Genomic DNA, 23,240 nt, shown 5'->3' on the forward strand with positions numbered 1-23,240 from the left:
CAAAGTCAGCTGAAAATAGCTCCCTCTTCTCTCGACAAATGATGTATTAGTGCGCAATATATGACGCGATTGTCGGCAGTTCCACCATTGGCTGATGTTATAATCACGATAACACCCTCATTATTACTTTCGTTGTTAATTTTGAGCTCAATAAGTAGATAATATGCACGTTTATATTGCGTTATGCCGTTAAAACACCGAACAAACATTAATATTAGCACTTCCGGTCTCACCGACAGCTCGTCTGCTCGTAGTTGCGTGGTTGCGTTTTCTTCACCATGCGCAGTGCCGAAATCGTGAATATTTCTGTGCTTTTGACCATCGCCGGTTGTCGTTGAGAGTGGCAGCCGTTCGAGTGTTGCCTCGTCAGCTTGAAACTGCATCGTCGGCACGTTCTCACGACCGACCGAGGCAGCGGTGCAGCATTTCTCCGATAACAATGCTGGCGCCGGCTAGTTTACGATACCTGTGTTCGCTGTATGGCGAGCCGCGAGAGTCCCGTTCGCTGTCTGTTCAGTATGTCATCGGCGTATCCTCCCCGTAGCCTCACGTTCCCGAGAAACCGCGACACAGCAACCAAGCAGACTCGCATTTTCACGGTAGCTGCAGACAGCCGGGGGATGGGTCCGCGCCGGCCCGATGCCCCACGATCCTTTCTTCTAGGCTTTAGTTCTGTGTTGTCAGCCCGCACTCGCTGTGCGCCCGCATTCGAAGAGCAAACAGCATCGAAGTACCGCCACTGGGAGAAGGGTGCACGCAGCTTTGCCGTGTTGAATACGATTCAAGCGCGAGCAGTGCGACGAGGCGGTGTATCGGAGTGTGGGTCGAAACCCATCTCAGCTGTCATTCGTTCCAAACGCGCACGCAGGTTTGCGTCCATGGTTGGCAGAGCGATGAAAACACTACGGCAGTGCACCCAACATTACCAAACCGACTCGCAGTTTTCAAGCACACGCGATACACGGTGCGATGGGCTCCGCTCGACGACGACCACGCAAGCCGACCGGAAGTGGCGCCACAGACCACGTGGTTGCGCCGAGACGCCAGAGAGAAAAAAAATGAAGAAAGAAAAATGCCGCCGGCGCCGACGTAACTCTTCGGCGCCTCCTCGCACCTCCGCCCTCCCTCCCTTCACGCCCCGCGCAGCTTTCCGCGCGCTCGCGGCGTTGAGTGGAGGGAGAAAGCTGCGGAACGTGATCTCTATAATTTGGTAACACCACTTAGACTTGACGGATTCGAAAAATTTTTGCGGCATATACTCGTGAAGAGTAATAATAATATCTGGGGTTTAACGTCCCAAAACCACGATATGATTATGAGAGACGCCGTAGTGGAGGGCTCCGGAAATTTCGACCACCTGGGGTTCTTTAACGTGCACCTAAATCTAAGCACACGGGCCTCAAACATTTTCGCCTCCATCGAAAATGCAGCCGCCGCGGCCGGGATTCGATCCCGCGACCTTCGGGTCAGCAGTCGAGTGCCATAACCACTAGACCACCGTGGCGGGGCAACTCGTGAAGAGTCATACGTCATAATGAGACTATTCCAATATATAACTAAGAAAGGTGTTGCAGGGCCCCTTTAAGGAGCCTACATGACCGTACGACGCTTGCGCTAAGGTTGCCATCTCGCGGTGTGTTAAGGCATTGACAAAATTGAACTTCTGTTGAAAACGCGCCGAATGGGACGGACGTGTAACGCGTTGCAGGTGCTATTACAGTAATGACGAATTTACCGCTCCCAGAGAGCAACCCCCCCCCCCCCCCCCCCCCGCCGACCGGGAGAGTGGTAGATATAAAAGGCGCGTTTGTAAAGCCTCTAGAGTCTGTGACCGTGGCGCAGTGGATAGTGTGCCCGGCATGTGTTTTTGCGGACCGAGCGGTCGTGGGTTCGACGCCCGTGGACGGAACTTTTTTTCTTTGCCACCTGATCGTGTAAATTTTTACGACGTCACTTCCGTGACGGAAATACATCACTGAAGTTTTCGTGGACCCGGCATAAAACACTTTCGTGTTAAAAAAACATATATAAAGGCAGTAAAGGGCCTAGTAAATGATTGTATAGGATATATAGGTTAATGGGGATTAAGTTGCAGTGAAGAAAAGTTTCCAGCGGATAGTTAAACTAATAAAAACCTAATTAAAAGGGCCCTGAAAGCACGGATAAGTGCCTATATACTGTAGCTTAGGCTTGTTTGGACTAGTCGGTATCCATTGCTACTTGGTCCTCGTCCTCTAAGCGGTGCGCAATAACCAGTGCTGGGCAGTATCAAAGATACATGTATCTTAAATACTATCTTAAATACTCTTCGGATATCATGTATCTGTATCGCGATAGCTCTCGCAAGACGATTATCTGTATTTACGATACATTCAATAATGTATCGTGTATCTTAAGGTATACGAGATACTGCTGTCGCAGCACCTCCGTGCAAAACAATTATCGCTGGCTCAACTCCGCTTCTCAAGCTGGTACTGGCGCCACTAAAGAGAGCGACAGAGAAAGGTAGAGGAAAGCAAAGACAGGGAGATTACCCAGCAATACACTGCGCTTGGCTGGCCCGTGTACTGGGGAAAGGGGAAAGAAGGAGAGAGCGGCTATAAAGGCGTTGCTGCGGTTTCTTCGGCAAACCGCACTGAACGAAAAGTCATGAGATGGTCTCACACAACGCTTTTAGACAGTGGCTTTGTAGCGTCATTACCAACGCTCTGGCGCCTCTAAGCCACCTGAATATAACTAAGGGCAGCGACACAATTTTATCTTTCTGCCAGAGTCCTCTAGTGAGGGCGGGCGATGAGGTCTGCAGGTCTCTGTTGGTGGTGCAGAGTCACGTGGCAGCGCTCGCGCAGTCTCGACACAAACAGGCGCGCGAACGTCTACGCCCAGCCCAAGTAGCTTTTGTTTTGTCGATTTTTTTCGTTTGAATTGTGTGAGTTCCATGACACTTGCTCTTAGCCATGGTCCTGCGCCGCTTATATACGGTCCTGCAACCGCAACCGTGAGGTGCCCTGCACAGTCATATTGCGACACCTCGTAACAGTTGCAGTTTAAGCCCGATCTTCGATAATTGTACAATAATCAGGAAGATAGCGGAGACAGCGTGTGCGCGAGATTTTGAAAACCTTTTGCGTTCTGGCAAGTGCAAACGCGTATACGTTCTCCGCCTCTCTCCCTACCAACATTATATCCGTTGTTGTTCATTCCCTTTCTCCTTTTGTTGCTTTTTCTTGTGCGGCAGCTTCGCGATATCTCCAACAACCAAATGCCTTGTTTCCAGAAGCGGCATATAGTCAGTGCTCTGTCCTGTGTTCCCTTCTCGTACCGTGTCACGCTCTCCTATACTGTACAGTCAACCACAAAAGTTTACGGACCACGCAAGCGCGTGGCCAAGAGCCTCTTCGCGACATTTTTGCTACGTAAGCGGCGATCGAAAACACGCCCAAGACGCACCCGTCCCTTAATCGATGGCCTGACTATTTTCCCACCGGATATTTTGCACCTTTCACTTGTTAACGCGACGCGCACTTCGGCAGCCGTGGCTTTGTGAGGCTTCTGTCCCGAGATCAGCCTGTGCAGCGTAACTCTTATCAGTCGCAATCTTTCTCACGGAGAGATACGTACCCAACCACACACCGTTCGAAGCACACCATGCATGGTAGCTTTAACTCTGCTGTCAGGGTAGAAGTGTGACGCTCAAACAGCAGATAAGCGCTTTGCGTGAAAACAAGAAGTAACAATGTTTTGCGCGGCAGTAGAAAACTGATATACCAGTGAATAACAATAAGGCCCGCTTCCGACGCAGCGCTGCGGTCGACAGTAGATGGCGTCGCAAGGTGGCGACATTCACAGTGCTGAACTTATGGGCCTTTCATACTATACGTGTATATCTATTTATTATTTATTTTTGTTATTATTTATTATGTTATTTTTATTCATTATTTTTATTTTATTGCTTTTTACTATTTATTTATTATTTAGTTTATTAGGCTAGGGCGCCAATAAGGGGTCCACCCGGTACAAAGGGGAACTAGCCACACATCATCATCAGACATGCATGCGCCTGCGTGGTCCGTAAACTTTCGTGGTTGACTGTACATATTATGCACAAAGACACCCCAATGAACACGCTGTTACCTTAAACTTAGTAGAATTGGCCTCGGCGCAGGCTACGTCCACGACGTCGGAAGTGGAATGAAACACATCTGGTCTGTCCGCGGCCGCAACGAACCGAGCTCTCCTGGCGCTAGAGGACAGCGTGGCGTGTCGGGGCGGCCACTTTTCGCGAGGCCTCCAGCGACCCGTGCACCGGTTCTTCTTCCTGAAACACGAGCGCTTTAAATATAGCTGCGGCGGCTGCCTCGAACGCAAGACGTGTCACCGCACGAGAGAATCCGTGATGCAAGGGCACATAGCCTGAACGCTCTGCGCTTGAGTTGCGATGCGCCACCAACGTGCGATTCTAAGGCTTCTCGACTGAGAAATATTAGTACTGAAAGCCCAGGAACGTGCTAGAACGTGTTTAAGACTAACGAGAAACAACTCTTTGAAACATTTAAAACCCTGAAGCCAAGAAAAATCAAGCTTCACAAGCGCTTCGGTACAAGATGTCTACCACGCGAATACAGAGATGCACTTGATTTATACTTCAATTTCGCTATGCTTCTGCGCCTGTGTACGCAATTTTTGCAATCTGTAGGATGGAACTCGATGACGCAAAACTGTGTTAAAAATATCACATCAGTGTTAGAATGTATATCGCGAAGCAGAGTCCAAAACGCCGCCAAGGAATAACCTTGGTAAACATACAAGAATTTTATTGCACCAATTGTCAGTCGTTATTACAGTGCTAGGACCTCAGGCTGTTTGCACTGCTCCATTCGTGCGGCGAGAAAAGAGAAGGGGAAAAAAATCGGCAGCACACTCAACACTCGGCTTGGGATTGAATGAAAAAAATGTGGCATTCAGTGTCGCACCAACCCATTGACACCTTGCACATTCCTCACGTGACTTCGGTGTCAAAGCTGTACTTGGTTACAAGCTAAGAAAAAAATGCCAGCTTCGGCCACCGAATCGCCAGCCCTTGACCTGTGAAGGACAATCGTGCTAGACGATTTCCGCTCGAACCGTTCGCACTTTTTCTCGGCTAATGTAAATACTGCGCATGTCAAGAGGTTCGTCGTCACTGCCGAAAACATGACGTTTGGCTGAACAGCGATGTCAGCATCTCAGAATGGATTTACGATTGCACAGTAAATAGAAGTTATAAAGTGGGCAGCACGATTTCGTATGGATTCCATGCAGTTTATACATTAGGTATTTTTAGTATTAGGCATCTATTAGGTATCATCATCATCAGCTGCAGCAGCAGCAGCAGCAGCAAAGTGTGCAGCTACGTAGGTGCGCGTATTGCCTTACAGACAGTGGTTACTTCGCTAAAGCCTGCACACCACTGGCGTAGCCAAGGGGTTTCAAACCCCCCTCCCCTCCCAATGTTGCTCACCTTTGCATGTGTATGTGCACTTGCACTCTCACTAACAAACATGAAGGGTAATTGGGTCCCCCCTCCCCAATTCCCCATTAAAAAATTTTCTGGCTGCGCCCCTGCTGCGCACCTTTGAGGAAGCCATATAAGGACAAAAATGCGGGCATGAAGCTTGCAAAGGGTCGATTTAATGCAAGACATATGTACTAGCTCATGCGGCTCGTTTGTCTTAGGTGAATGCAGCCAGGCTTTCGCCTTCTTGTGCTGCAAGAGTGTAACACCTTCCGATTTTTTTCTCTCTATTAACTGCCACAAGGTTCTCTTCCTCGAACAAGTATGGGACCGGAGAAGCGATGCAACCATCCGTCTACATCAGTGGCTCTCAAATGGGGATCCACGGACCCCAGGGGGTTCACGAAGGTGTTTTGCAGCGAAAACTGTTATCAGACCACAACGGCAGTGGGTAGTTGTCCGCGCCGCGCCGCCGCCGCCGCCGCCGCCGGTGTCCGTAACCACTATTGCGCGAAATAAGAAAAAAATGAAATAAGTATAAAATGTCCAGGATCGCACGGGACTTGAACCCCGGCAATCTGCGTAGCAGTCGAGTATTCTGCCACAGAGCCACGCTGGTGCTTGAAACTCCTTTGCAAAAAGTTCCTATACAGGCGTCATGTCGGGGGCAAGGAATCGCGTTACGTGTGCAGTATAGCGTGGCAGAAGAGTAAAATAACAACCAGGCGTCATATAATGCTAGCTGCGCACCGAGTGGGTGGTTCAATGCTTCCCATCTACTACAAAGCGCCCAACCACAATTCGTCGTCATCAGCCACATGCAGCGTCAACAAAGTGCACATAATGCATTACAGGTGTGTAGCGGGTACCTCGATCATCCGCAGAAAGACGAAAAATGGCATAGTTGGTGCTTCCCTACTTCACAAAAATTATGATTTGTGGCGTAGTCAATACTTTGCATGTGTATTAGTTTCCCCAAGAGAGTTTAGAACGAGCTCTAGAAAGGCCGCTCTTCCAGCTTTCGCTGTGACTCTGCTGCGCGCTCAGCGCAGGCCTGGCGTTTTTGGGGGTCCGTAAAACTCGCGGTCGAAAAAAATTAACGCGTTTTTTTGAAGGCACATTATATGTCCCGGAACAGCGGCCCCTTCTGATTTTTTGTATGCTTCACTGCATAACTTATTTGCATTGCGGAGGAGCTGACTTATGTTTCTGCATCTTCATGAGATGTTTGTAAAGCTTTTGTTGCAGTTCACTATGACATATGCATGCGAGCATGCTTTTTCCAGGCTTGCATATTTGAAAAACAAACATAGCTACAAACAGGTTGAATTTCGCTCCAGACCGCACAACTTATTTACAGGCTTTCGAGATCGAATCGACGTGGCACTTTAGTTCGACCATTTTTTGCCAGGTAGAAATAAAAGGCACCTATTTCACGCTGCATATTGTGTTAATTTACCACCCACCCCCCCTTTCTCTCACTGCAAAGGTCCCCTATGAGTACCACCGGTTTACAAGGGGTCCCTGAAACATCCATGCCTGAGAACCACTGGTCTATGTGATTCGTGTGTGCATTCATATATTCAACTAATGTCACGTGCCACGTGTTTTATTCTTGTGGCTTCAAGCACAATTACTCTCCACCGCACGCAGGCAACCAGATGGCCTGCGACTGCCGCTTGGCGTGGATTCTGCGCATCGAGAACGCGACGCAGAGCGAGAAGTTCCGCCGCGAGCTGCGCCACGTCAGTTGCGTGTTCAGTGACCCGGCGCGGGGCAAAAGTAAGGTGAGCGAAATGACGCGCGGTGCATGTTTATTCGCAGGGTAGCACATGCTTATGCGGTACGCGCAGCGCGCGGATTGGGTTGTCTGTGCTGCGCGGCCACTCCTTTTGACCTCCATGGTACGTGTAAGACGGCACAGAGAAGAAGGCACACAATACACACGGAGCGCTCACTGGCAACTGAATCCTTTTGAATGACTAGCGAGCCTTTATACACACACTGGTGACCAGAAAATAAAAGTGTAAGAAATATGCTCGGACACGTGTTGCCACTTCTGGCTATGTGGCTAAACATTGCAGAGAGTGTCAAAACAGATGACAAGGACAGCGAACCCTGTGAACCGATGTACACAGGTTGCAACGCCATAGGAAAACAACGTGAAGCCCTAACAAGACAGATACTGACGGCACAGGTGATTGCAGGATTGCAGGACGGGTGTATAAACGCACCCATAGTAGCACTGTCTCAAAAAGAAATCAGATACCTTGATTGTGAAACTTGACGCACGCCAGTTTTCCGCCAGCATACGGCTCTGTCCGCGCATGTTTCTTGCTTTTTTTAACACGAAAGTGTTTTATGCCGGGGTCCACCAAGTACATCCGTCACGGATATGACGTTGATAAAATGGACGCCAACGGGTGAGAAAGAAAAAAACCAAGAAAAAGATACCCCGCTGGGAATCGAACCCACGGCGTTGCGGCCGCGACGGCAAGCGCCCGACGCTCTACCGACTAAGCCAACTCGGGAGATGCTAGGCACGGCGCGAACGCGCCTTATATCTTTCACACCTTCTCTTTCGCGGCGGGCGGAGCGGGGCGGTGCCGCCGCCTGTGAGAGGTGAAAAGAAGTAATGCTTCACGATCGACGCTTACTAGCGCTTACTCCGAGATTGCACGTGATATCGGAGGTCATGGTTAAAGCGTCTCGATACCAGAGAGGTAGACTGGCCGCGCTGGTGTCGCCGAGGCACCCTTGACGCAGTTACGTTCTTTGCCTTTGGATTCGTGTTAGCGTGCGTCGGCTCATCGGAGTAGTGCAGCTTCCACGTGCACGAACGGGATTTCTCTGCCGCCGACTGCTTCAATTGCGAGAGCACCGACTAACAAAACTGCTGCAATATGCGTTGCAGAAAGGACGCGATTTCGACGGGCGAATGTCGTGCCTTGGTGGAGCGAGAGCAGCGCCTGCGAGACAGAGGCCAGCGGGACGCACGCGTTTGCGGCTCAGGCTACGAACCTCTACCTCCCGCGTTGCTGAAGTGCAGTGTGTGTTATGTATGCATGAGCACACAGGCGTCGGCTACCCATTACTAGAAAGCGCACACCGTGCCGTTTCTCTCCTTAATTGACGACGCTTTGAAGAAGTGCATACCGGGTACCAATGTTGATTATGAACTTGTTGATATCATCCTTACGCGCGATTCACGATTCGCTGTGTCCAAATATATGTTCACACCGTCAGCTACCTTAACGGTTTAATCATGATCATGGGCGTTAGTCTTCGCGATAGAGACATGCTGTCAACATGGGTGCATCCACGTCAAACGGTGCTATAGCTGCCAAACACGAATAGACATTGTACAAGCTCTCATATATCATAAGCACTACTTCTGTGAAGACACGTTTCACTTTCGTGTTATACCGATTCCTATGACGGAGGGATCAGCCATGTTTTTTTCTTCTTCTCTGGTAGTCAATAAGTATAAAAAGGCTTGCTGGTGACCCAGTTAGCTTCAGTTGTGAGTCAGCGCTCCGTGTGTCTCGTGTGCCTTCATCTCTGAAGTTAAGAACTAACTCGGCCAATATATGGCGTTGTGTCACTCCTTTTGGCGAGTAAAATGTGACCCTTTCAGAGCAAACACTGAACGCTGCGTCTCCGCCGCAGGTGACGCGCCTGAGCATGGAGGACTTGGGTTGTCCGGACAAACGAGAACCGTTTCCGCCCACTCCTCCTCACACGATTTCACCTCCGGAAGAGGAGTCAACCAGCCACGCATACGAAGGCAAAACGAAACGACCCTCGGTCACGGAGAAAAAGAAAGACAGCTCCGCAAAGCCCAAGTCGACAACAACCGAGGACAATCCGGCGTCGTCGGCACCGCGCTTGCTATCTGCCCTGTTTACGCTCATCATTTCAGCCGTGCTGTGTTGTGGCCGAACATTTTCAACTCGCACGCTCTGAGCTCGTGATTTACGTGTTCAGTGGGCTACTAGAAAAAGACAGCCGCGTGCGAGACGTGTCGGGGGTGTTCCCTATAGATGCTTGCGTTTCCTGCTCTCGAGCTTCGATAAACTGCAGCGAGTGACGCTTTAGAGCTGCTCTTGGAGACACTGGCACGGGGAATGAGGATTCATTTTTCAGCCGCCATGAAAATGTGTGTTTCGAGCGTTTCTGTAGTGACGTTTATGTTGAGAAATTACTGCTACTTTCACTTTTGGCGTATTCACGTCATTTGTTACAGCTATTCGCTCCTTCAATTGAACGGGAGGTGCGAAATTTTCGAATGTCTTTGGAGAATACGGGACTTGGATTGATTTCTCGGCTCGATGAGCGCCGCGCATAGCCTCATCCGTCACGCAGTACGAGTCGCGCGAATACCGCGTGTGAGCCGCATGTAGATTTCACGCGCATGTCTTCTACTCGGCAGTAACTGCCAACCATCTTTTAAGCACTGCCAAACGCCACAGGCTCACATGACTGTAATAGAGAACGAAGCTCAGAAAACCTTAGAAAAAAAAGAAAAAAAAAACTCCATTAGTAGAGCGGCGCACGAAGTCCTGCCAAGGTTGTGGGTTAGGCTCCCAACGGTTACAATGGTTTCCTCCACAACCGTCGCCCACATATTTTTTTTTCTTTTTCAAAAGTAAATATCTTTCCTTGCATCGTTCGCACGTTTTTGTTCTCGCTGGCACGACTTTCTCCACTTGTGCAGATGCGCCGAACTCGAACGCTCTTGAGACACGTGGCCTATGAATGCTGCAATCGGCGACGGCTCCATGACTTGTACAGCGCGACTGAACGCGGACACGGAGAACGCACACACTCACACGCTTCCCTGTGCGCCATACCTTATACAATTTTAATAAGAACAATAACATATCACAGTTAAAAAAAAAGAAAACTCTTCGTTTAATTCATTCGAATGGCACATTATTCTTTTTTCTTTCAATAAAAGACCACTGTCGATTGTATAATCACATATCATGATTGCAAGAAGCATTTATGTTAATCTGCCTGTGCTGGTGACTTCGTGTAGACAGGTCTCGTGAAAGGCGATTCAAGCCTTGCAACGCACATTATAGAAGTAAGTTCGTCATTTTTACCGCTAACTGTATGAGACATTCGAAGGGAAGTTCTGCGGTTAACTCCCTCAGATCGATAAATTTACCAAAGACGTAAAATACCTTCGGCCCTTCCGGCTTCCGCCGCTCCGAGGCATCCAGACGTTTTTGCGTGCGGATGTCTGTCTGCGTAGGCACCCAAGCGGCTTGCGTACCGAGCTCCTGCTTTACACAAGAGCTTGGTACGCAAGCCGCTTGGGGGCCTCGGCTCTCTATTATCGGATAAGTGCTCGGTCTCCCTACGTGGAAACCGAGTGGTTAGCTATATGAAACCCTGTGTGCCATGCTGTGCTGTTTTTTTTTTATATACTACACGGAAGAGAAGATCCAGAACGCTTACTTCCGTTGTTAGCGTATATTCCGAGAACATCCGCGATACGGGCTCGTCGTTGTTCTCGAGGAAGTGTGCATCCTAAGAAACCTCTGAAAATACAAAGGACGAGCGCGTCATTCTGTCCTGGCGGTGCAATTCATGACGCCAGCAGTCTGCTCACGTGACGTCATGAGGAAATAAGCTCTGGATTGGTCCATATACGATGGGGACATAAGTTGTGAATTGTCTCCTGCCCTGCTTTGCCATGCAGTCGCACGCCCGTCCTGCCTTGTCTCGCATGACTATCATGCGCGACCAACTGATTTCACTTTATTTTGTGCGTTTTCGACTGCGCAAGCGGAGATAACAACGTGTGTCCGAAAAGCGCGAAATCCTGGTGAATGAAGCGCGTAGTGCTGACATTGCCCACGTGCTTTGCGAAGAAATAAGTGGCGAGGAGGAGATGGCGCCTGTAGGAAGCAAGGGTGCTGGAGACGAAGAAGAAACCACTCGCTCGTCTTTGAACTCGGAGTGGTTTAGAGGGCCTATAAAATAGTCTATCTGGATAGTCAACATCGAAACGTGGACAACACTGAAGAAAAGCGCCTGGGTTTGTCTGTTCTTTAGTGTCGTCCACGTTACGACGTGAGCTGCCTCGCCCACCGACGCTATGGTCATTTCCCTACACAAAAACTGATTTGCCGCATTTTTAACGGTGCGCATCACGGTGATATCACAAAACACTCGATGCCGAATATTGCCATGCAATAAAAACGTCTATATTTGTGTCCAACACGAAGTGTGTGCTTATTCCACGACGGACGCTCGTTCTTCAACTGTTTACGAAGAGAGTCGTCCTCCCGGTGCAGTACAACCGATATCTGGATCCAAACGATGTCTTACCGCCACAAGTGATACACATTTGTGACGAAAAAGCTCATTTACATTGTAATTATGAATACAGGGATTCTAGGCTTGCAATTAGAGTGCACAGAACGCATTACCATAATCTCATTTGTTATGTAAGGGCCGTAGGGGTTCTCGCCGTCTGGCCAAATGACGGAATGCCGCGCTGCCTCAAAACTAAAAAAAAAACTTTTATTAGTAACAAGAACTGTTAAAGGGACACTAAAGGCAAATAAAAATTTAGGTCAGAGTGAAAGCCCAATGTATGACAACTTCTAAAACGGCAATATTATCAACAGCAGTGCCCTACTTACCGAGAAATTAAGCTAAATGTATCACATGATGAGCGCCACGAGTGGGACATTTTCGAAGTGATCCCGATGACGTAGGGAAGTCGGCCTGCAATAAATCACTAGTAATCAAACTAGCAGCAGTAAAAAAAGAACATTCCGAGCATCAAAAGACGTAATAAAATGCTGTTTGTTTGTTTCCGCTTGATTCATGGAAAACAAAACCTCCGTGGCGTTGCCATGGGGAACGGCGCGCGTGGTTCAAAGGTTCCGTTTTCGCCGAGCTGTGCCTCGCCCGTCTCAGTGGTAGTTTCGGGATCGCGTACTGCCGTGCGTGTTTTGCGCGCTCGTGAAAGTCGCTCTGACAGAAAGTTCGACAAAATGCCGCATGCGTGTGATATTGCCGGATGCCCGAATGGTGCACAACGCCAGTGCTGCAGCAAGGAAACCGGTGTGTCTTTTCACTGGGTGCCGCGGAATGAACCCTTACGCTCGAAGTGGTTTAGTGTCATGCCATTGCGCCAGTGTGCTAAACAGTCAAAACTTCTGCGTGTGTGCTCGCTGCACTTTCGTACTGAGGATTACGAGACCAACCGCAACTTGGTGACGGCTTTGAATGTGCCCATCCGAGCAAGTCTTTGCCGCAGCGCCGTTGTTGCTACCAGTTGCTACTGTGGGTCCCGCTACTTCCGCTCGGCTGCTACTAGTGTCGGCGGCCGCGCAGTAAAAGCGGGCAACGTTGGGCACGGCAGCAGTGACGTATGAGAGTCGTATTTTCAGGCGGGAGATTTGAAGCGCGCTAACGCGATGCGGACCACTAAAAACGTGATTTTATTTCAAAATAAGCACTTCCTTGGCACAAAAGCAGCGCTACGAGGTTTCTGGACCGCTATTTCAACAATCAACGTCGACTTAATATTTGCCTTTAGTGTCCCTTTAAACAGTTGCGCTCCTACGACAAACATAGGCCTCCCGGGCACCACACTTGCCGTTCACACATTATCCTCCACCATGCCGATCGTCCAACGCACGCGCGCGCACACCCCGCCAGTGCGTCGCCAACTCCCCTCGCATCGTGTCGACTGGCGCTTTTGTAGGGCGCCTGTGAGACGCGCGCACCCCTACTGCGCAGCATGTGTGGTTACCAGCTGGCGATGCGCACGATTCCCACGGGGTTTAAAAGACGGGCCGCCGAATAGGAAGATTAGGCAAATGCTTGTGCTACCTATCATTCCCTTGGTGGTTGAACGATCGCAACGCCAGAGTTCCCTCTATCGGTAATTGTAGGAAACTCTATGATTTCATTAACATGATATGTACCAGAATGTGCACGCATGCATGCACAAGAAAAAAAAAACGTGCAGTAATGAATCACACGACAAGGCATTAACAACAAGATATATCATGAACGGCATGGCATGCATGTCATGAGAATGACAAGACATTATTGCAGTCATCCATTTAGTTGTGACATCCCAGTATGTATAACATATAAGAAAAGACGTCACATGGCATATACAGGGTGTCCCTCGTAACTTTAGCCCAGACTTTCAAATTAAAAGGCACGTAATAGTGGTGGCGCTGTCGCTGGCGTTTAGTTTCGCGTGGTAGGCATGCGCCGCCGTGCCAGCTGCCACTGTTTTTTTTTTATTGCGATAGCAATTATATGGACACTCTCGGCTGTTTATGGCTGTCGCCGTCATGCCCCGGATATGTATATGTATGTATATATATATATATATATATATATATATATATATATATATATATATATATATATATATATATATATATATATATATATATATATATATATAAAGGCACAAAGAAAAATAAGGCAGAAGAAATAAATTCGTCAGATCCCACGCGCTGTGGGAATCGGTTTCATGCGAAGCAGTCAGCAAGTACTTCTATGCTGTACTTTATGGCTTTGAGCCAGGCGTTACGAGGTGGATCGACGTGTTTTTGTAAGTGTAGTAGCTATGTGCACATCGTGGGCTTACCAGGCACTTCGACAGCACCGGCGTTGTAAGGGTAACTTATGGTGCAACGTAACGTCTGCCCTCACGTTAGAGTACATACGTCAGTATTATCTAAACTAAGTGCAATTTATGGTCCAATCATGTGACTATCGTACGTAACTTTCGTTAATGTATTTCATCGGGGTCGAGCAATTCTTCAATACAGCTTGCTGAATCATAGGAATACAAATACAATGTTTATTAGACTGGTATAAAAGCGGAGCCGACACTGGAACCACAGATGTTAATCTTATATGACGCCTGTATCGAAGGAGTACATATGTAGTGTTTGTTGCTTTCTTGTAAAATTAGATAGCTAGCACCACAAACACAATTGACGTTGCACCGTCATTACGCCTGCATAGGCTGTTTTTCCAGACCAGTTTATGGGTCTGGCGTGGCTCTGTGGTAGAATACATGATTGCCACGCAGAATGCTTGGGTTTGATTCCTGCTGGGATCCTAATTATTATTCTTTCCATTCGTCAGGTCAACGCTGCCGATGTCAGTTTTTTATAAGGCTCTCTCATTTAAATTACCAATGTCTGATCTTGCCGTTCCTGAGTAGGTGTAAACTGTCAATCACCTGTGGCGCATACTCGTACTCCGCGGCCCGTGGTAAACGGGTATGTGCCACACGTGTCTGGAGGAGAGTGTTTGACGACGTATGCGACAGGATTTTCACGTTGTTCATGTCATGACCCGACAGTCATATTCGTCAAATCCTCTTACCCTCCCATGCCAATTTTGGTCTACACCAAGTTAAGGAGGCGATCATGAGAGCACCCAGACGTAGGCGGCTGGCTGGCTGGCTGGCTGGCTGGCTGGCTGGCTCGATAGATAGATAGATAGATAGATAGATAGATAGATAGATAGATAGATAGATAGATAGATAGATAGATAGATAGATAGATAGATAGATAGATAGATAGATAGATAGATAGATAGATAGATAGATAGATAGATAGATAGATAGATAGATAGATAGATAGATAGATAGATAGAAACGCTCAAAGTGCCAAAGGTTCGCTAAGAAATGCTTCCCATTTAAAAAATTCTGAAGTACCCGACCGCAGATTCCAACCTGCAATCCCTCGCACCCCAGCGCACTGCGTTAGACAACTCAATCACACGTCATGTATGCGCCATCGAAATAACGGCGAGCTATTTATATACGCCATGTACCGCTGGTGGTAAGGAAATCTCGGAGGAGCGTGAGCGTGTTTTTTATCACGCAACGCTCCTAATTTTCTTTCAACTTGAAAACTTCCCTTGAGACGCGCACGACAAAGTGGCCCTTTTCTGTACCCACTCGTGATGTGGAAGGGAAAAAAATCACAGCATATCCACGGAGTGAATGATGATGAGTGGGCGAAGCTGCGGAGGTTCATGGGTAAACCGTGAATCTTCCGTGAATCTTCCGTGAATTCTGCCCAGTACATCATCACCGACGTGAGATCGGGCGCGTTTATATTAAAGGTTCGATGAGTTATGACGACTTGCAGCTCACTTTAATTTTACATGTACGCTGTGAATTTTCATTGTTTAGAAAACCATTGCTTTAGAAAACATCTGGCGTCTTTCATTAAGCAGCTGGCGTCTTTTCGTTTTGCTTTAGAAACATCTGGCGTTCTTTCGTTTTGCTTTTACAAAACATCTGGCGTCTTTCGTTGGTTTATTTCATCAATCAACGGCGTTTTGAACAAAATTTTTATTGTTTAATCACGCACAGGAGAAATCTCACAGGCACTACCTTGGAGGTAAACAATGGCTGCTAATGGGAATGAGAGACAGAAGAAGTCGGCTTTTAGCTAACACTTACACTTCTACTTCTACTAACGTTTCCTACTGGAACATGCCGATGGCTGCTAATGGGGAATGAGAGACAGAAGAATTTGGCTTTTAGTTAACGCGCACGCTGCGAATTTTTTATTGTTCAACAACGCACAGGAAAAATCTCCCACCGGCACCACCTTGGAGGTCAAAGCGTAAGACTGGTTACGCACTACGACTACTACGACTACGACTACGAGGGACGAACGGGTGCCGCCTTACGGAGCTTCGCCCCTAAAAATTGCACCATCTCCCGCTAAAGGCAACCATGTGGGGATGCGAAGCAGCGGGGAGATGGTTCGCTTGAGCGGGAGATGGTGCAATTTTTAGGGGCGAAGCTCCTTATAGCGGCACCCGTTCGTCCCTCGTAGCGTAGTATGTAACCAGTCTTACGCTTTGACCTGCAAGGTGGTGCCTGTGGTAGATTTTTCCTGTGCGTTGTTGAACAATAAAAAATTCGCAGCGTTAGCTAAAAGCCGACTTCTTCTGTCTCTCATTCCCATTAGCAGCCATTCTTTACCTCCAAGGTAGTGCCTGGTGAGATTTCTCCTATGCGTGATTAAACAATAAAAATTTTGTTCAAAACGCCGTTGATTGATGAAATAAACCAACAAAAGACGCCAGATGTTTTGTAAAAGCAAAACGAAAGAACGCCAGATGTTTCTAAAGCAAAACGAAAAGACGCCAGCTGCTTAACGAAAGACGCCAGATGTTTTCTAAGCAATGGTTTTCTAAACAATGAAAATTCACAGCGTACATGTAAAATTAAAGTGCGCTGCAAGTCGTCATAACTCATCGAACCTTTAGTATAAACGCGCCCGATCTCACGTCGGTGATGATGTACTGGGCAGAATTCACGGAAGATTCACGGTTTACCGATGAACCTCCGCAGCTTCGCCCACTCATCATCATTCACTCCGTGGATATGCTGTGATTTTTTTTTTTAGGAGCTGGCTCGCCAGGTTCTTAAAGGCCAACTCCGGCGATTTTTTGGCGATGTCAAAGTAATGGTGCTTTTATGTTCCTGAGACGCTCCTGTTACGCGCCCGATAGCAGAAATACTCGGCAAATTGGAGAATAATTTTAAATAAGCAAAAAGCGCTACACCGAAACCGAAACCCAACCGAGTGTACTGTCTACGTATGACTAAAGTCCCTAGATTTTTCCCTGTTCTTTCTTAAGTACCGAAAACCATTGAAGTGCCACCGACGAATCTCATTGGCTCGTTTTCGGTAGCCATTTTCTTCCTAACGCTTTTCAAGCACTTGGTGAAACTCGTCCCCCGCTCACTGATGGCGCGGGGTTGGCGGGAGGAGAAAGGCGCGTCACGCTAGTATATTGTCCGCTGAAAGATGCGTGGCTGATGTACTTAGACGGCTTTGTAAATCTTCCAAGTTAGGAAGAAAATGGCGGCAGACGCCGGCTGCGCGTGAGAGAGGGCCGGGAAAGGAGGCAGTTGTCGGTACTTAGGTAAGAATGGAAAAATCTAGGGACTTTACGTATGACGTAGACGTTGTTATGAAAAAACCGGAAGTCGTGCAAGGCATGCCGGTCACGCCGGCGCGGAGTATGAAAACTGTGACAGCCGGGACGAGCAGGCGCACAGTGGAGAGGTGAGCACGCCGCGCATAAGTTGTAATGTCTGCGACTGACAGTGCCGCGTCTGATACAGACAGTGTCTCGGCCAGCATAGCAGACGCTCGCTGTAGCGGCCGAAGTTAGCGGTGCCCTCGGCTGCGTCACTTCCGCCGCCTTCCCAATACTGACGTCACAGACGCAATGTTGCCAATAATTGTGGGAAGCCAGGAGGGCGTTTGCAGACAATCTTCAAAATTCATTTGCAAACAATCTGCGCATGTCTCAAGCCTGTAATTTGGCATAAATGACGGAAACGTGCAAAGGAACGTACCCAGCGAATTTCATTGAGATCCATCGACCTCGAAAAATCGCCGGAGTTGGCCTTTAAGCTGGGGCGAAGTCCCGCGCCGTAAGCTGCATTTATCCATTCAAAGCATCGTGAAACGCGAAGAAGAACGCTACGCTCGTCGTGTCTTCCCTCTAGCCTGGCCGTTAATTCTCACAGTGCGAGCGGGGAACACTGTCGACAGGCGCGCGAGATGTGGGGAGCGTAGGAGAGGAGAGAGAGCTGGAGGGGACGCGCATGCGCAGTGGGGGTGTGGATGCCCCCCGTGGCGTACTTGTACTGGCGCTAACGCTGACACTGGCGGCGGCGTTGACGCTGGCACTCATCGCGGCGTTGCGCAGGAGAGAAGGAGGCGCGCAAGAGGGGGAGAGCTTAAGAAAGGAGAGAGAGGGGAAGGTGACGCGCATGCGCAGTGGGGGTGTGGACGCCGCGGAGAGATGGACAAAGCCCCGCCTTAAGCTGCTTCGCATCTAAAAACAAAGAACACCCGGCACACCTTGCACCAGACCCCTTGTGTCGTTGGAGACGCAGGGGGTCACTCCACGCGCCACAGTTTAAAAGAAAAAAAATTACACCATCTCCCACTAAAGGGAACCATGTGGGGATGCGAAGCAGCGCTGGGTGTTCACTTGTGTTTCCATTGTTGTACCATTTGTATGTTTCCATGTATGTTTCATTTGTGTGTGAAGTTTGTATGTGGAGTTTGTGTCGTGCGCACACACATTTGTGTGTGCGCGCACGACAAAGCAGCCATTTTCTGTACCCTCTCATGATGTGGAAGGAAAAAAACAAAGAACGCCGGGAACACCTTGAATCAGACGCCCCTGTGTGGCAGGATACGCAGGGGGTCACTCCACGCGCTGCAGTTTAAAAGAAAAAGAAATATCTAAGAGCGTCTGATTCTCCATTGTCGACACTTGTAGCGCGTTGCTCAAACACACAGACGTAACAACTGTGACAGTTGTTAGTTCACGCTTGCCCTGTGCATGCCTGTGCGTTCTTTTCGGGCATCCTTCTTTGTGCTTCGACGCGCGCTGCAAGTATCGAGCTGCTTCTGGTTCTTCTTGTGACATTTCAATTTCTTGCTATCGCATTCATTGCTTCGCCCTTGCGGCGGAACTCTGACTTTTTATTTTTACTGGTGCGTGTGCTGTTTGCCATCGTGCAAAGAAAAAAAACAGTGTATTGACGATCTCCGTACGTCGCAGTTGATTGCGGAGAAAGGCACAAGAAAGATGAAGTAAATATTTGTCGGCTTTCTGCTTGCGAAGACCGTGCAAAAATTTGGCCGCAGCTTCATCATGGTTGTCAGTGTTTATTTAAGCTGCAGAAGTCTTACGCGTGTCAGAAAGATTTTGTTGTACTCGTCTGAACAAAAGGTTGAGCTCGGTTCATCCACGCAGCCGTCGACGAAATGACGACTTCGGCGACGCTTTTCTAAACTGCATGATGACACACCTTGGACACGGTTTTTCTGGCTGCAATGTGGCTTAGGGAATTTGCACGCCGGTGAAACTGTACAAAGTGCACGTGGAAAATGTCCCGTGCCTGTTTCCGGAGTGTTCGCCTACGCGATCACGACATATATATATATATATATATATATATATATATATATATATATATATATATATATATATATATATATATATATATATATATATATATATATATATATATATTCAAAAGAATATTCCTGGCTATCAGTCAAAATATATAAGAGAAAATCACAGTGAAAAACGTGACATTTATTCTGAGCTTTCGGCCGGGGACCGGCCTTTATCAAATATGACATTATGACATTGCGTTCGGGTTTAAGTACAGATTCTCGTAATACAGACACAGATGCACACACCGTCGCGATTCGTTGGAACGGGAAAGGGGAGGGGCCAGAACAACAACAGCAAAAAAATAAAAGACAGAGAGAGAGGGAGAGACATACATACTGACATACACAGTGTCGCAGTTTGTTAGAAGTTGACAAGAGGCGGGGTCAGAACGCACAAACAAACAAGAAATAAATAGCAGATAGACCGGGCGAAAGAAACAGGGCTACGTGTGTGGTTTGGAAAAAGAAAACAAAGTTAACGAGTGGCAAAGGCAAGAACGCGATTACCGCGCTAAAAGTGGAGGTCCATATACTTCGGGATGAAAGGGAAATATGGTCACGGACGCCGGACGTCAACGCACGGCGCGTGTGTCTTTGTTCAGCGTGTTGTCGAAGCGCGCCGAAAGTCGTCAAGTGCGTGCCCACCCGTGCACCCGAGGGATGGGGTTCGGTGTGACCGCTTACCTCGGAGGCCTTGCAGGCGCTGGTGCACTCATCAAGGACCGCCCGCAAAGTCACAGATGCGGCTCTCCGGTGCACAATATTGAGAAGAGATACAGGATATAATAGGACTTTTGGGGGGCCTAGTTGGTGCTTACTGACAAAAATTACCTAGTGTTTGTTCCTTGTGTACCTTCCTTGTGTGCCGTGTTTGTATTGCTCCAAGCAATTCTTTTTGCCAGGATGCAGGATAGGCGGAATGAGAGAGTACATCAGACATATCCTACAACAAATGAGCCATTATATATAACATGCACACATGCATACACATACAAACGTATACACATACATACAGGGTGAGATGATTCACGGTCACTGACCAAGTCGGATGAGATGATCTGACGTTTCGGAACCGCATACGGGTTCCTTGTTCACTGAGCAGGACTCGAAGTCGTTGTCGAATAGGTAGGCAGAACGTGACGCAACGAGCATGCGTACACGGCAGGCATAGTTCCTGGTGTCCTGTTCATTGTAGCTGGCGTCGACTGAATGATTAGTGATTCCAGAAGCCGGCGTGACGACATGTTCTTTTCCTTGGCGATGATGGCGGCGTTATCCCAGTCAATGGTATGATCATGTGCATGCGCATGCTCAGCGATGGCGTTTGTCATGTGATTGTTTTTAGTCACGTCACGTTGGTGCTCTTTGATGCGTCGAGAAAACTTTCCTGTTTCGCCAATATACACTTCACGGCAATCAGCGCACGGTATCTTATACACAAAACCTGGGAACGATTCACTTGGCAGCCTGTCTTTCACATTGACGAGCTGGTTCCGGAGCTTGCTGGTCGGGACGTGAGCAATGCGCAAATCGTATTTTGAAAATACGCGCGAAAGTGCCTCGCTGATACCTTCGACGTAAGGTATGGCCGCACGGGCACAGGTAGTCACGTTGCTCTGTGAGCTGGATTGAAGTATCCGCTTCTCAGTTTTCGAGATGAATCGATCAGGATAACCGTTGCGGTTTAGCTCCCGATGGATCGTCCGTAGCTCTTTCTTTAACGCATCATCGTCTGAGCAGACCCGTACGGCGCGTGTCACCAAGGATGACACTACGGACGTCTTATGGCCGATGGGGTGATGCGAATTAAAACTGAGATAACGACCTGTGTGTGGGCTTCCTGTATACTGAGAAGGCGAGGGCGCTCCCATCCCGGCGCACCTGAACGTCCAAAAAAGGCAGCACATTGTCATCCTCGTGTTCAACCGTGAACTGTATGTTCACGTTCTGGGCGTTCAGGCAGTCCAAGAAGCGTTGGATGTCTTGCTTCTTCAAAATGCAGAAGCAGTCATCGACGTACCGGTAAAACACTTTGGGGACCGGAGTGAACGTTGCCAGGACCTTTCCTTCCAAGGCTTCCATTACTAGATTGGCCGTGGTGACTGATATTGGCGCTCCCATTGCCGTACCATGTGTTTGCTGGTAAATCTTGCCATCGTATGAAAAATACGTGTTGCTGAGACAAAACTGCAGCAGCTCGCTAAGTTCGGGGATGTCGAAGGGGGTGCGACCAGGAAGAGCACTGTCTGCTTTAAGGGCTTCTTCGCACGTGGCTACTGCCAAGTCCACCGGGACACTTGTAAAAAGTGACGTGACGTCGAACGAGACCATGGCGTCGTCTTCATTCAGTGTGACATCCTTTAACTTAGCAACAAAAGCAGACGAATTTTCGATGTGTTCTGCCTACATATTCGACAACGACTTCGAGTCCTCCTCAGTGAACAAGGAACCCGTATGCGGTTCCGAAACGTCAGATCATCTCATCCGACTTGGTCAGTGACCGTGAATCATCTCATCCAATGCCTGACCAGACGAACTTTCGTCGAACTCTTGACTACGTTACTTACCGGAGCACTTATGGACAAGAAGCCGTTACGAAGATACGTCGATTTGTTTCGCTCAGTTCAAAAATAGCTGCTTTCAAGACACATCTGGATTTCAACCTCACGTGTAAACTGGAAGACTTGATGCCAAGGAGTCTGCGATTAAGAAGACCAGTCGCTACATCATGGGGCCATCAGACTGTTTGTCAGGCTGAGCGGAAGCTGCTACAAGCACGTGTTCTCGAGTGCCGTGAAAAGGTGCGGAAGCTGGAGACGCAAACGTTTTTTGCGCGCCGGCAGCTTGAGCATATGATGCCAGATAACTTTCCAGAGGTGCAGCTGCATGCAAACTTTGCCGCAACTACGAGTGAAGGCTTTCATAGAGCTTCACAAGACAGGAAAGCACTGCGACCGGATGTGTCACAAGACGCACAAGACGTCATCAACCTATCCTCTTACACTCCATCCGAGAAGGAAGCTGAGGTATTATCTCATGGATTGAATTTCAACACGGATGCGCAACCAAGGCCAAGGGATGTGATCTGTGCTGTAGAACGTGCGGTCAGCCAACTTCCCTCAAGCGTACGTGAAGAAGCCCGCACCCGTGCTATTGGCGTGCTTTCGGGATTGCGGAAGTGCGGCACAAAGACGTTCTCGTCGGTAGCCGAGAAGCAAGCTATTCGAAGCCTACGGAGTAACAGAAGCATCGCCATTCTACCCTCCGACAAAGGAAATGCTACGGTCTTGCTGGACAAGAACGACTACCACGAGAAAATGCTGGCCCTCCTTGGTGACCGTCATACGTATGCTACTATAGCCTACGACCCCACAAGCCGACTACAGACTAAGCTGCAAAAACTACTGGCCAGTTTGTTCAAGTTGGTTCCTCCGCACCACGCCGGTCTCTACCACCGTCTCCTCTGCACGAACGGTTCAGCCCCTGCAATGTATGGCCTGCCAAAAGTCCACAAGCCTGGCGTTCCACTTCGACCTATTGTCGACTTCACCAGATTACCGCTCTGCCGACTATCGGGCTACCTTCACCAAGTGTTGAGTCCTCTAGCCGGTAAGACGTCGACACACATCGAAAATTCGTCTGCTTTTGTTGCTAAGTTAAAGGATGTCACACTGAGTGAAGACGACGCCATGGTCTCGTTGGACGTCACGTCACTTTTTACAAGT

General features: G+C 48.6%; 1 protein-coding gene across 1 annotated transcript in view; it reads left to right on the plus strand.

Moving 5' to 3' along the window:
* LOC119393159 (leucine-rich repeat-containing protein 15) overlaps positions 1-11,726 on the plus strand; it is a 58,109-nt gene extending 46,383 nt beyond the window's left edge. Inside the window, exons 3-4 of the mRNA XM_037659983.2 lie at positions 7,148-7,281; positions 9,164-11,726. Of these exons, the coding sequence (XP_037515911.1) occupies positions 7,148-7,281; positions 9,164-9,460 (431 nt within the window). The 3' untranslated portion in view covers positions 9,461-11,726. The remainder of the gene's footprint in view (positions 1-7,147; positions 7,282-9,163) is intronic.
* The last annotated feature ends 11,514 nt before the right edge of the window (positions 11,727-23,240 follow it).

The sequence above is a fragment of the Rhipicephalus sanguineus genome, chromosome 5, assembly GCF_013339695.2.
Source record: "Rhipicephalus sanguineus isolate Rsan-2018 chromosome 5, BIME_Rsan_1.4, whole genome shotgun sequence".
Lineage (NCBI taxonomy): Eukaryota > Metazoa > Arthropoda > Arachnida > Ixodida > Ixodidae > Rhipicephalus > Rhipicephalus sanguineus.